The sequence below is a fragment of the Salvia hispanica genome, chromosome 4 (assembly GCF_029641045.1).
Source record: "Salvia hispanica isolate PSC_SH4W2 chromosome 4, Shi_PSC_v1, whole genome shotgun sequence".
Taxonomy (NCBI): Eukaryota; Viridiplantae; Streptophyta; class Magnoliopsida; order Lamiales; family Lamiaceae; genus Salvia; species Salvia hispanica.
The window spans coordinates 54,318,701-54,333,585 of NC_142695.1; the positions used below are offsets into that span (position 1 = coordinate 54,318,701).

At 39.6% G+C, this 14,885-nt stretch overlaps 3 protein-coding genes across 5 annotated transcripts; 2 read left to right on the forward strand and 1 right to left on the reverse strand.

Moving 5' to 3' along the window:
• The first annotated feature begins 1,089 nt into the window (after nucleotides 1-1,089).
• Nucleotides 1,090-6,292, forward strand: LOC125193855 (uncharacterized). 2 transcript variants are annotated; one of them, XM_048091776.2, is made up of 10 exons: nucleotides 1,090-1,394; nucleotides 2,255-2,298; nucleotides 2,507-2,618; nucleotides 2,713-2,821; nucleotides 3,227-3,795; nucleotides 4,203-4,494; nucleotides 4,587-4,860; nucleotides 4,973-5,113; nucleotides 5,264-5,701; nucleotides 5,779-6,292. In XM_048091776.2, exons 1-10 carry the CDS (start codon nucleotides 1,205-1,207, stop codon nucleotides 6,055-6,057), a joined length of 2,448 nt encoding a protein of 815 aa, XP_047947733.1. In that variant the 5' UTR covers nucleotides 1,090-1,204; the 3' UTR covers nucleotides 6,058-6,292. The 2 variants fall into 2 exon arrangements, with proteins under 2 accessions (XP_047947733.1, XP_047947734.1); XM_048091777.2 differs by having other exon boundaries at nucleotides 4,976-5,113.
• Nucleotides 6,293-7,033: 741 nt separating this feature from the next.
• On the reverse strand, nucleotides 7,034-9,383 carry LOC125192325 (coatomer subunit zeta-1-like). 2 transcript variants are annotated; one of them, XM_048089867.2, is made up of 6 exons: nucleotides 9,224-9,383; nucleotides 8,410-8,569; nucleotides 7,866-8,013; nucleotides 7,685-7,762; nucleotides 7,437-7,521; nucleotides 7,034-7,325 (listed from the first exon to the last, which is right to left on the reverse strand). In XM_048089867.2, exons 1-6 carry the CDS (start codon nucleotides 9,224-9,226, stop codon nucleotides 7,266-7,268), a joined length of 534 nt encoding a protein of 177 aa, XP_047945824.1. In that variant the 5' UTR covers nucleotides 9,227-9,383; the 3' UTR covers nucleotides 7,034-7,265. The 2 variants fall into 2 exon arrangements, with proteins under 2 accessions (XP_047945824.1, XP_047945823.1); XM_048089866.1 differs by lacking the exon at nucleotides 9,224-9,383 and having other exon boundaries at nucleotides 8,410-8,605.
• Nucleotides 9,384-10,858: 1,475 nt separating this feature from the next.
• Nucleotides 10,859-11,305, forward strand: LOC148929449 (uncharacterized). The gene has a single exon (XM_089056856.1). The coding sequence runs from the start codon at nucleotides 10,859-10,861 to the stop codon at nucleotides 11,303-11,305; it is 447 nt and encodes a 148-aa protein (XP_088912982.1).
• Nucleotides 11,306-14,885: the final 3,580 nt, after the last annotated feature.

Sequence of the window (14,885 nt, forward strand, 5' to 3'; positions counted from 1 at the left end):
TAGTGCAAAGTTTAACTCCCTAAAAAATGGAATACATTTCAAAGTCGCTACTCATTAACTTCTTATCCCGGAGGAATCGGAGTGGACGCATATCAACTTATCACATATAAACACCATTAAGATATCCTTAGACTTCCATTGAATAATTTAGCTCTATAGTTTCAACTTTCAGATCCATGCATTGCTCTTAATCCGAGTTAACGAGACATAAAAAATGAGCAATTACTTTATTATTTAGGTTCATAAAATTATCGCATAATAAAATAAGATCGTTAGATGAATTCGATTGTCAATCTTGTCTATCCACATATTGCTTGCATTTGTTGCAAAAATATTAGATTTTCTCAATGTCCCGAACTCTCGTTATATAAGTACTGATAAAAGCCTTTATATTAGAGTAAGAACGGTCATCATCAGTGGGCTTGAATTCGAATCAAAATTTACCCATTTTCTCGTAACACATCACTCAGTCGTGCGGTGTGTTAATGCACACCATTTGATCGAATTGTAGTGTTGTTTCGGATCGTCAAAGTTCACTCGGTTGCATGGTGTGTCATATGAGCCACATGATCGCCTAACATGCTCTTGATAGGTCGTGATATTTGACATGTGACACATACTATATCTTTAGAACCGTACCCCCATGCGATGGGGGTTTTATGCATTGTATGTGTTTCAACATGATACTCGACTGCGTAGTGTGAACCACTTCATTTGTGGATGAGTGCAATATAGCAGTTTTGACTTTTGAGAGCCTTAATCTCCACGGATCATGTAATCCATTTGCACTGTCCGTGTATTATGTGTAACTTTTTTTTTGGTCTTTTTCTTGTTTTGAACTTTGTCACTATTTACCGAGATTAAACTAGTACCACTAAAATAAGTCTATAAAATATGAAAACATTACTCCACTTTTTATACTATTTATATATTTATTTTAATTTTATTTATTGATATATTAATGCCTATATAAGTGTAGTTATTTAAAAATAAAATAAATAATTGTAATTTGATCAAACGATAATGATTCAGAGGTAAGATAAAATATTGTCTGTAGAATATCTATATAAGTAACAGTCGTGTAATTGTGGAGTGAAGACAAAAAGCAGAGTCCAGTGATTTGAGGAGCTCAGAATAACCCCAAACGCTGGCTCTGCGATTCTGAGGCGACACACGCGGCGTGCTAGATCTGCTAGAGGCGACGATGAGTTCGGCCAGGGAGAGCAGCGGCGCCGCCGGCAATGGCGGCGGCCTGCAATCCATTCCAGCCGCCTCGCGGAAGATTGTCCTGAGCTTGAAGGAGATTGTTAACTGCACGGAGGCGGAGATCTATGCCGCCCTCAAGGAATGCAATATGGACCCCGACGAAGCCGTCCATCGTCTCCTCTCGCAAGGTCTCTCCTTTCCCTCAATACCCAAAACCCTAGAGTTTTCTTAATTGCTGGATTTTTGTTTTTCAAGTGTTTTTCCCTCTTTTACAGTAAAGTATACCCATGCCCTGATTGAAAAGAATTCGATTTTCAGTTGCAAGTTTTTGTATTTTTATCTGAAAAGAATTTAATTTCTTGCAAGTTTGTGTTTTTATCTTCAATTTTGTGTTTACTCTGTCCATTACTTGATAACTACTTGGGAATCTTTGAAAATAATTTAATTTTCCGTTGCAAGTTTATATTTTTATCTTCAATTTTGTGTTTTCTCTGGTCATTACTTGATAACTTCTGGAGAATCTTTGGAAAGAAGTCTATTTTCAGTTCCAAGTTTCTATGTTTATCTTCAATTTAGGATTTTCTGTCAGATTACTTATTGAGAATCTTGAAAGGGCATTTCGTTTTTTTGTTTGGTTGAGAGTTGAAAATTTGGTGATGTTTCCTTTTTTTAGCCGAAGGCAAGTTTTTGACTTTCATTTTCCTAGGCGAAGTAGGTTAATTGTAAGTTCTCTTTCATTTTCCTACTGTGTAGGATATTTTCTGTGCTATATGTAGTTTTTTCTCATTCAAGCTGCATTTGGACCGTCATGCTCTTGCATTTTTGAATGCACAGTCGTATGCTGTAAAATATTGGGATTAATTATGGTGCCACTGTGTTCCACATAAGTTTGTAGTTGGGAACTAATACTGTGTTTTGTTGATATGATCGGTTGGATAGTTGTTGTTGTTTCAGCTGTAGATTACCTAATGACATGTGAATTAAAGTTGAATTGATTTGTTAATAGTCATATCTATAACTCTTAGCTGATGTCTTTTCTATTATCTAGATCCTTTCCATGAGGTGAAAAGTAAACGAGAAAAGAAAAAAGAGGTGCGTGATTCTCATCCATGCATAAATGGGTTTATTTCATAGTTGGCGTCTATCATAGTAATTAGTACCTTCATATAAAGTGGATCAGATTGGGCAGATGTTTGTTAAGTTTTGTTTGTTCTTCGCATTTGCGCATGGATACAATGAAACTTATGAAGGGGCTCTTATCTAGCTTCTTTAACATGATGTTCCTATCGTGTTCTCACAGGGTAAAGACACTACTGAGGCTAGGTCTCGTGGGGCTAATAATAATACTGGTAGAAGTGGCAAAACTGGTGCTGATCGTTACCGAGGTGGTTCAACTCCTTATTATTCTTCTGGTACTCTTTTCAACCTTGATGACCTTGAATAATACTCCATATTTCAGCGGCCAGACACTAAAATCTTATATACCTCTTCTGTCTTCATTTGCAGAGTCTGTTACTTTGGTTGGAAAGACAGCATATAAGAAAGAAGATGGATCGGTGTCTTCGATATCTGCTACTTCAAGAAATAACAGAAGCAGAGTATCCACAGGACCCAGGTTTGCCTGCTTGAACTTCTTGGATCTTCAATTCTAATTTAAAGTTGCAGTTAGCAAATTGATTTGTTATTTGTAGTCAGGTTATTATATAGCTGCTGTGTGAATATGTCCATGACTACATATGAGCTCTTTTCTTTAATTTTTGTGAGCAATTTCTGAATGTCATTTAGTTAACGCTTGAGTTTTTTTTTCTCGTTCTGCACAGACATGTGAACAGGTTTATCCAAATGTATACATGATGTAATGTGCTTCATATTCTTCCATGTTTTACTGTTCATATGTTACACTTATCGAGTTAGAAAGTGTATATGCAGATTCCGACTTAGTTGTTGCTTACTTCATTACATTAATACAACTTCAGGCTCACAGTGTTATTTTTCCCATTTTCTGGATGGAATGTTGCAGTAATGGCACGACTGCGGAAAATAAAGGGTTCTCGGATGGTGCAGCTGAGGCTGCTCCATCTGGAGTACAGCAAGCTTCTGGATATCAATCTGCATGGGCTGGTGCTCCTGGACAGGTTTCCATGGCTGACATTGTAAAGATGGGCAGACCACAGAATAAAACATCACATTCACAGAATGCATCCCACCACAATGATTTAAGATTTCCGGCAGAGCATTCATCAAAAGATTATGAGTCAGGAACTAATGAAGAGTGGCCTGCCATGGAGAAGCCTACTGCTGCACATGTGCAATCGGAACCATACTATGCTGTGGACTCTGAGCAGCATCTGGAGCCATCTGGTATACCTTCTGTCAGTGTCAATCAACATCTTGAGGCAGAAGTGGTTCAAGAAGAAGACGAAGAAGATGAATACACAGAAAATTATGGTGCTGATGCAGCACAATCTGATTCTATCACCAATAGGAAGATTTTGGAAGATGATTCAAGAGGTGCATCTCTGTATGAAAATGATTTGTATGAAGACATGGGTTCGTTTCAGCATCACGCTCCTCATGATTTCCATAAAGGTGGGTTTTTTTTACAATTATTGCTAAGCTATTGATTGCAACACCTTTAGCACCATACCTGATTTTAGGTTGAAGTAATGATGGCCTCAATATTATTGTTAGGCAGATACTTATGGTATATATCAAGTTCGAGGTAAACTTTGCACTATAGGAATAGCATTAGAAGCTTTGTAACGATCGCCACTTGTTTCAAAGCACCGTAAACTTATTGTCCTTTATATTGACAAAATAAAACTGTGGATGTTTGTATGTGGTTGAGTTGGTAAAGTAATTAGCGACTGTCCGATTCTTGCACAACGCTTGATCATGCGCTTTGATATTTCACTCTCCTGGTCCAGTTAATGTTACTTTTCTATATTCACGAGTCTCTATACTTGACCATTTAAGTGTTGTCCTTGATCTTGCAGTTGAAGATATTGGGGTTTCAGTGTCATCAGTCACCAGAGACTTGCAACAGCTTAATGTGGAGAAGGATGATGGAGGATTGCCTTCGGAAGAATATATTACTCCTACTGTGGTGATTCCCGATCATTTGCAAGTTCAAAATGCTGGTTGTTTGAACTTGAGCTTTGGTAGTTTTGGATCTGCCAGGGGTGCTGCATATTCTTCTGGCACTGTGAAATCTTTGCCTGTAGAAACTAACTTGGAAGAGGAACGTAGCGATCCTGATATTCCATCTGTTGGGCATATTGACTCTAGGTACTAACGTTGAGTATGTTGAACGATTTGGGGTTACTCTTTACTTTATTTTTCTCACATTTTAACTTTGGCCTCCATCTTCTATCATGCAGAAGTAATGATTACTATGTTGACGACTCATTGCGAAATGCTTCTGACAGTGGTTTGTTCCATAGAAGCGGTGCTGGTTCAAGGGATTATGATCCATCTTCAGCTTCTCAACAAGAAGAGTTGAAGCCTGAAAATGCTGAAGGGGCTCGTGGAAGTCAATACACTTTCCCCCCTTCCAACTCTGGCTACACCTATGATGACGATCAACAATTAAATGCTACTTTTAATCAAACAAGTTCCCATACGCAGAATCTAGCTGCTTATTCGGATGTTATGGTAAGATATCTTTCCCTTTGTCTTCAAATATGCTTTATGTTAATTTTTTTGTACAAAACTGGAATTTGAAGCTTCACATTCGAACTTAGTTTGCTCGTCTCTTTGTTAACAGCAGTCATACACAAATGCACTACCAAGTAATTTGACCCCTGCTAATCAGCCCACCAGAGAAAGCGATCTTCGCTACTCTCCTTTCCCTGTGAATCAATCCATGACTGACAAATTTGGCGGTTCAGCGATTTCTATGTCGGAGGTAAACCAATCTGGTGAATCTTATTGTTACTTATCATTCATAACATTCTGTAGTAATGCTTTTTCCTGTGCGATAGTGTGTGCGTGGGATTTGGTGTAAACTGTTTCTGTGAAAGCTCATGAGCATGTTTCGTTGCTGTGACTTTTTCAGGCATTAAAGACTGCTGGTTTCACATTGTCACAGCCAGCTCCACAAACGCAGTCTGGGACGGGCATCCCCACGGGACCCCCTCCTCCTCCTCAACAACTTGTTCATCCGTATACGCAGCCCAGTGTTCCGTTGGGACCATACGCTAACATGATGGGCTACCAATACTTGCCTCCGAGCTACACATACCTGCCTTCTGCTTTTCAGCAAACATTTGCAGGCAACAGCTCATACCATCAATCTCTACTTTCTCAATACAAAAACAATGTTTCCGCCGCTAGTCCGCCACAGTCTGCTCCTGGATACGGTGCTTTCGGAAATACCACAAACGCCCCTGGAAATTTCCCTACTGCTGCTCCATCTGGAACGAATAATCTAAGCTATGACGACGTCTTAAGAGAACAACAGTACAAGGACAACTTGCTCTCGCTCCAGCAGCAGGTATATCTCGTCTTCCTAATCCTAATAAAAATACTCGTTTCGTTAGAGGCTGACTTGTGTCGTCCGCATCTTCTCAGAACGACAACTCAGCAATGTGGCTTCACGGGCTCAATTCTAGAACGATGTCAGCTGTTCCCGCCAGCACGTACTACAATTACCAGGGACAAAACCAGCAATCTGGTGGATTCAGACAAGCGCAGCAGCCACCGCCATCACAGAGCTACGGGGCGCTGGGGTACCCTAACTTCTACCACTCGCAGAGCGGTGCATCACACGATCAGCCGCAGCAGCAGAATCCGCGAGACGTGTCGTCGCTCCAAGCACAGCAGCAGCAGCAGCAGCCACAACTTTGGTAGAGCAACAGCTAATTGTATCACCTCCTGGTTTTTCAGGGGAAATGTAATCTGCGTGAAAAAAGAGGCTTTTTCAAGCCGTTTAATGTATGGGGATTTTTATGATTTTTCAAGAAAATGGAATGGGATTGAGCAGCCACGAAGTTGTGTTATCATGTTTGTTGTTGTTGATGTAACGTAACGTAGGAACTCGAGTGCTAACTTTGTGTTAGTGAAGATTTCTCTTTTTCTTTCACCATTTCATTCTTTTTTTTGGTTGGAATAGATTCGATTTGAAATACGAGTATTATGTTTATGATTGCACTAAGCTAAAAGTAGCATATACTAAAGTTTATACTTTAACAATCTGTGAATTAATACGGGCAAATTAAAAAAAAGAAAAAGAAACATGTGTAAAACTTAAAGATATGACTGTAGGGATGCTTTAAAATAACACCACCTTTTAAAGTAACACTATACCATCGTTCCTAGCTAATTATTTGTACACGTGGACGAATAATCAGCTGCCATGTGGCAATAAAAAAAATGTTTAAGGGTAAATTTTCTCGGCCAGCAATATCCAATGCGCTAGACAGCAATTTATAAATTGTTGTGTAGCGTTTATACTATTATTATGTAGTGTTTATAATATTGTTGGATACATAATATCACTGTGTCACTTTAAGAATGTTGTCATTTTAACACACAAACCTATGACTGTATGTTAAATGAGCTTGTTTAAATAGTGGAATATTTTATCTACATAACATCTTTTAGTTGCAGTATCATGGAGAACATAAGTTCCCTAAAATATGAGATTAAAGACAATTGAGAAAATGTCAAAGTTAAATAATCAATTTGGGGATTTTGTTGACAATTTGCTTGTTAATATACCTCAAAATACAATAGTGGAGTTTTTAAATTGAACAATAGTTATATCACCCAACATACCAACATAAGATCGTATTTTTGTTGTTTGTGCAACACCTCAACTTCGAAGTTAACAGAAACAAAGCATGAGTCGCGCAATTCTTATATAATAATGTCTAGCAAGCAGTCAAGGGCCGGAATCTGGATGCCATCGTGAAGTGAATACAATCGACAAGAGAACACGAAAAAAGCAACATCTTGCGAAACTGTTGGAACTAAATCATATCAAGTCTCATGCAGCATAATCCGGAGTCAATTATCTGTCTACCTCCGTTCAATATTTTCAACTAGAAGCCTTATCATCACTGTAAAAGGGATCTCACAAAATGCTCGCGCGCAGTTGTCAATGCTTGACTTAGAGTCTGCATATATAAAAAACTGGAATCAGAACTTGAGCAAATACGAGATAGTTAGCCTCCCAGTCCAGGGACATGATTCCAGAGGGCAATAGTTGAAATCAACGAACCACATACCTGCTCAGATAGTGGTGCTGCAGAATCAATACTGTTGGTTGAAACTTTACTTGCAATGCTGCTTGCATCAGTTTCCAGAATAATGCTACACGTCGAAAAAGAGAGAGGCGTCATGGAAACATAAAGAATGTTGTAGTTTTTACTAGATAAGATTGTTGCTACAACCTAGCTTAGGGTATCTAGAGTATATAATTATGAATCTTCAATTAATTTTCAAGACGAATGGGGAAAAAGAAGATGATGCCTACCCGCCATCAACAATTTCATCAATGCATAACAAAATGAGGTCCAGATTCTCGAGCGCCTCCCTCTTGTCAACATTGTCCCTGGAGAAGTATATAGCATTTCAAGCAAAGAGTGTACTTGAAGCACATAATACAAATAATTTATACCCCCGAAGGAAAATAAGGAGGACCAAGCTAATTTTACCTGAGTAGAATAGCAACAGCATCAAAGAATCCCTGAAGAACAGTGGCCAAGATCATTTCATTTTCATCTTCACCCCCAGTAACAAAAAAGTGCAGGTCCTGAACAAACTTGTACACAATGATGTTGTCCTCGAACATAGTTATCTCAGCTGGAAGATGTCAGCCAGGAAAAGCAAAGGCTAAAGTTAGTAGAAGAAGCTATAGCCTTGACACATATGAAGAATGGAAATATCATCAAGCATTAAGGTTCTAGTTCAAGCAAGATAGGAAATAGTGCAACAAAGCTAGTCAGGGAGTCATTTTAAACTGGTTGCAGTGATATGATAATGTGAAGCATGTATGCATTCACTGTTGAGAAGAGGACTCTAGTCCATCAGACCATGATGCATAAGGGGCATTTCAAAGATTGCAACATAGGCTTACCCAGAATTCAGAAACAGTACCGTAGATCAACTGAGGTTTCCTACAATGCAAGTCCTACTCAATTGTTGACAGACTAGGTGAATAACACAAAACTGTACAAAAAGTTGAAAATCAAAGAGCACCTTCAGTTCGGGCATTTGTCTTCTGAGTCTTGGTGAATACAGCCTTCTCAAAAGCTTCTTTTGCTTTATTAGTTGGCCAGTCATCTGTAAAGAACTTGCTTGCGACACGGTTCCCTTCTGAATCAAGAAGGAGAATGTTCTTCACAGCAGGGCACAAATTCTGCAAAGGAAAAGGCAACATAAGGATCAACCAACATCATGAGATGATTATTTTCAGTCATACAAGAAAATCTGGCAAAACTAAACTAACACAGACGTAAAACTATATGCCGCCGTGTTTAGATGTAAGCTACTATGTTTCTAGCCATTAAGGATGATGTATAAGATGTACCACAAAATATTAGATCACTACTCACTAATTTCCTTACATTCTCACTTCGATCTATTTCTTTATGAAAATTTATTTCATTTATCAATAAATCAAGCGAGTGCTAGTATAGGAAATGAAATATTTTCCTTCACTCAGGATCAATATTTATTCCACTCAAGGTACTCCAAATTTATCGAAATCCATTTACAAATGCTTCAGGTGCAAATATAAGCCCAGATCTCACAAACTATAGGATATAAACAAAGGATTCAGCGAAAACCTAATAATCGTTCCGCAAAATCGCCACATCAGTTAACAATTTAGCTAGTCTTTAATTGATGAGCATCATTTGAACAATTGAATCTAGGAATCGCAGTATTGACACTCTGGTAAGGCAAACTTGAACAAGTAGGGTAAATCTATCTACAAAAATCCGCCGATCTAGCGTGTATATGTGCGTTTGTGCGTGTATTTTGTGTGCGCGTGAGAGAGGAAGAGCGATACCATGGCTGATGGGAGAAGGTCGCGCAGATCGTGGGTAGATCAGCCTTGAACGAGTTCAGAAACAAGTCTCTACACTTTCAGCAGTGAATCAAATTTCACTTCTGATTCTGCAATTGGCGAAAAATGGGGAGCAAAGGCTTATATTGCTTCACTATTCACCTTTTTATTTGAGATTAAAGTTGCTCAATATTAATAAAAAAATTATTTGAAATGGTAAAACTTAGAAGGATAAAAACTGTAGCGAAATTTAATATCATTTTTATATACTACTATTAATCTTAGATCATCCGCAATGGTGGATGTCCCGGCGGACGTCGAACCGGCATGCTGGGCATCCGCGCGGGACGCCATTGGGTCGAGAGAGACGGACGCGGACGTCCCCGGCAGATGTGAGGTATCCGCGACGACGTCCGTCGTGACGTCCGCCATTGCGGTGCCACGACTGACCTCCCGATTTTTTTTTTTTTTAAAAAACTCTATATATACGGCTCGTTGAACTTCATTTCATTCGCACTACTTGTTTTAACGGGTTGTATTTTTTTTTTAAACTATGTATTTTTTTAAAAGATAATTATTTATGTTTCTTACTATTTAAATAAAATCGATGCATTTTTCCCGTGTTCGTGTTGAAAATTTAAATCCGTAAAATTGCATATTTGTGAATTTGTAAATTTTTATTATTGTGGATATCTGTTGGGATGTCCGCTATTATGTAATGAAATGTCCTTATAATGTGGCAGTGCAGTGGGATGTTCTTATGACGTGGCAGAAGATATTTTTTGGTGTCCACCAGGATGTCAGTCAGGACATCCGTCCCGATTGCGGATGCTCTTATACATTTATACTCCATTATTAGTATATGGATATGGATTTAATGAATTGGTGATTAATAAAAGTCTCTAAGTGACAAATTAAGCTTTTTATTCCCATATGAAAGGAAATATTTTATTTGTTATAATTAAATACACATGACTACTCAAAACACTTTTTAGGGGTGAGTCAGTATAATATACCATACCGAAAATAAACTTGAGTATTCTTCAAATTTTTTAGTACAAAATAAATGGAGTATAATTATAACATAAGTTTCGCAGATGAGGTGTCGAGACGCACGACAGACTGCAAAGCGGTGCTTTGCGGTGCCATTCATGGTCTCGGCACCGTATGACCGTACACTCGGGTCACCACGCAGCGTGCTTGCGCATGTGTGCATGTACCTGCAATACTGGTTTTGCTATTCTTCTCTTCCTTTTCCTTCTCGTTCAATTTTTCTTACTTTCATATTGCATCATTTATTAAAGAATTTTATACACAAAGTAGTACTCATTCAACCCCTCTAAAACATTTTTTTCGGGAACGAGATTTAAGAAAATCGATCATCGGTTTTATCGTCTCCTGTTGCAAGAAAACCGCCAATTGACGACGCCCCAAAAGCATCTTCCGTGCCATTTGAGATTGGCGGTCGATCAGTGATTATTGCAGGCCCGACCACCGATAAAACCGTCGATCTCCTCCCCTGGCGCGTAAAATGGGAAAGGAAAATGGGAATGGGACGGCCAAAGCGGTCGAGACTACTGAACTTGCGCCCGCACTATGGGAATAAAGAAGATGTAGCACTACACCTCCAAGGAGTCGATGGTTCTGGCAAGATGTTGGGCCGACGTCTCCGATGACCCGATCTTCTCCAATAACCAAAGGATAAAGAGATCTTGGAGCAGAATCTCGGAGAAGTACGAGGCAGTGAAGCCTGCTGGGGCAAAAGTTCGCAACAACGACCAGTTCCGCAAGCATTGGGAGCGAATGAAAGCGGAAATTGGCAAATTTAACTCCATCTACCAAAATACCGCAAGAATGTGGGGTAGCGGCCAGAGTCAGAAAGACCTTCGCGAGATGGCCATGAAGATGTTAATGACCATGACGATGTACTCGCAAAACGAGGTACCTCCCGCATTCAAGCACTGGGACGCCTGGCTCATTTTGAAGGATATACCCGAATTCCAAGTGGTTTTAGAGCCGAACGCTCAGAAGAGGACGGAACTCAACATTAGCGGCAACTACAACAGCAACAGCGGGGGTGATTAGGTCGACTTGAAAACACTCCTATGAAAGAGAGTTTTGGCACACAACAACCAACACATAGTCAAAATCGTCCCATTGGCGTTAAAGCGACCAAAAGAGAGTTAAAGGCAAAAACGACCAGGTCACAAGCCGAATAGCCTCAGTCTGAAGACCGGACCCTCTCGAACTTGGTTGTTGCGTCGATGCAGAGAACGGTGTTGGACACCTCAGATCCACCTCTATGTGTGAGGACGATGCCATGAAAGACGATTTGCATAGGCTCCTCGACGATGTCAAGAGGCGATGAGGATTGGGTCACGATTAGTTTTTTCTAGGTTTTTTTTTCATGGTAAGTTTTTTTACAAAATTAAGTATGTTTTATTTTGCCTTTAATTTAATTTATTTTGGTATTTTGTTTAATTTAATAATATTAAAAATACAAAGATAAAAATAGTGGTGACGTGAAAATTAAGGATGCGCAGATTTATAGGGTAGACTATTGCAGGTGCATGGGCTAGAAGATAAAATGCTAATGTTGCAAAGAGAAAATGAAAATGAACGAATTTATATGACATATTTATTTTCCACTATTGTGAAAAATAAACAGAATAAAATAAGAGTAATGAAATACGTTTATTTTTTTAAAAAAATAACTCGTACCTAAACAACAATATGACTCAAGAGAGTCAGAGGAATGATGAAGAAATACATAATAGTACTACTAATAGAGTATGATGTGAGCCTCGCTAGCTCGCCAAGACCTCGTGACACCTCTCCGAACGAATCAGCCACTCGCCGACCGTATGGCCTGCAATATAGGTCGCAAAAGGGTTGCGACATGGCACCCCGCAACTTATAGCATTTGTAACACGAACATGCTTCGGAATATGGATGGAAATTGCAAGAACTTGTTGTAGACATAGCATTCCTACAACTTTACAATACGGATGGATATGGATTCGACGAGAAATATGGTGGTGAATATGGAATGAATGACGCCACAATCGAATATGAACGTTCGATTGATAAGTCGATAAACTATTCGAAAACGAACACTTTGCTACAAGAATTCGAATAGGAAAATTCAAGAGTGAAAACTCAAGAAACACACACAATTTTATTCATCAATAATCTTCTCGTGCGTAGCTTTGGGGTCGAGACGAGGATCACATCAGAGTAGTATCAGCTGACGTATATGTGGTAAAGCCTGATATGCTGACATAATAGTATGTTGTTTATTTGAATTTTTTTGGAATGAGTTCAATTATTGACGTAGTATGTCAATAATAAAAATTTAACTGAATTTTGTGGTATGAAATTGTGGATGGCATTATTGAATGCAGACACATTCTCAAATTTTATCATCAAATTATTCAAAATTTCAAACAAGGTAGTATTTCTTTTATTTGATGCTTACAGCATCAGCAACGGTTGCATTTTGCCGTCCGTCCGTCCGTGCCGCTGAGCCGAGCTTGTCCGTCCGCCGATGGAGCTCGTCCGTCCGTGCTAGCGGCACGGCGCTGCTCTTAGCTAAGAGCACGTCCGTGCCGCTGAGCAGCCATACGCGGCACGCTCTGATTGGCCAACGACATTAACGTTGACAAATTCGTTTTTTATTTTTTTTTATAAAAAAATGCATAAATAATTCAAAATAATACCAAAAAATAAAAAAAAATATTTTTGGATTCCCAAAAAAATAGAGCCGTTTATAGACGTTTTTTTTTGGATTTTTGTGATTTTTTTTTAATCCCAAAATCATCTATAAATACACACATTCATCATCCACTTTTCACATCAAATTATCTCTCATTCATACTTTTTCATACTAATCATCTACATCTTCCTCTCTCACCCAAACTCTCTCTCAAAAATTCAAAAATGGATTTCACCAATCTCATTGCGGAAGCGGAGCGCGAAGAACAAGAATATTATGAACAATATTGTGCCGCCTATGTCGCCGCCAATACCCCCGCCCCTCCTCCTCAACCAGCTAGAGCAAAACGTCGCTACATCCCTCGTGATTGAGAGGGAGCCCATGAAAGGCTCGTTGCCGACTATTTTTCCGACCAGCCGCGGTATCCAGAAGATTACTTTCGGTGCCGTTTTCGCATGTCAAAACGGTTGTTTATGCGTATTGTCAACACATTGTCCACCCGCGTTGAATATTTTCAAGAAGGTGCAGACGCAACCGGTCGGCAAAGTCTCATGGCATTGCAAAAGTGTACTTGTGCCATCTGACAACTTGCTACTGGGCAAACGGCTGACCTCTTCGACGAGTATTTGCATGTCGGTGAGTCAACTGGAACCCTATGCCTCAAGAATTTTTGCGACGGCGTTCGTTCTGCTTTCGACGAGGAATTCCTTCGGGCACCCACCACCGACGATTGTCAACGGTTGCTTCGTCTTCACGAAACAGTCCACGGTTTTCCCGGTATGCTAGGCAGCATTAACTGCATGCATTGGAAGTGGAAGAATTGCCCGACTGCTTGGAGGGGGCAACACTTAAGTGGCCACTAAGGTGGCGGCCCAACGTTTATCCTTGAAGCGGTCGCCGACTACCGCCTATGGATTTGACATGCATATTTCGGTGTTGCCGGATCCAACAACGACTTGAACGTGCTATATTCTTCACCACTCTTCGATGATGTTTTGAATGGTGTAGCACCGGCGATCGACTTCACCGTCAACGGAAATGCATACCACATGGGTTACTATCTCGCCGATGGTATCTACCCAAGGTGGTCGACTTTCGTGAAGTCGTTCAGCAATCCACAAGAGCAAAGACGGATTCTTTTTGCGCAGCATCAAGAGTCTGCTCGGAAAGACGTCGAAAGAGCTTTTGGTGTCCTTCAAGGCCGATTCAACATTGTGAAGTCCCCTTCTCGGCTTGGTACGTTAAGAATATCGCCGACATGATGTACACGTGTATTATCTTGTACAACATGATTATAGCTGACGAAGGACCGATGGCGGGTAACTTTTATGACGAGGATGAAGCCGGGAGCTCAACCGCGAGGTCTCCCCACGCCGAGGTGTGCATACGACGGTGAACGGGAGGATGGAAAGAAGACACACAATGCGCGATACAAGAGCCCACACTGAGCTACAAAAAGATCTAATCAATCACATTTGAGCGAAATTCGGCAACAAGTAGTGTAATTTTTAATTTTTAGGATTTTATTTGTGTAATTTTTAATTTTTAGGATTTTAATTATTTTGTAATTTGTAATAGTATTTCGGATATTTTAATGCATTTTAATATTGTGGAAATATTTTTATTTAAATTGAATAATAGAATGGTGGGACCTTTGAGCTTGTCCTTAGCTAAGAGCACGGATGTGGGTGTTGTGCTCTTAGCTAAGGACAAACCGTAAAAGTGGGTCCAGGCTCATTTCCGTGCTCTTAGCTAAGAGCACGGATGGGGATGGTCTTGGCTCTTGATTTAACACTAGTCATTAGAAGAGTTTTATTTCTTTTATTATGTAAACCGCATTTGTTATTTTAATCAATCTCACGTTGTTGGAGGTTGGTTGTTTTTTAAATATTAAAAAGCAATAACGCAGCATTTTGTGTATGGAGTATGATTGCAACATTAATTTTTTGC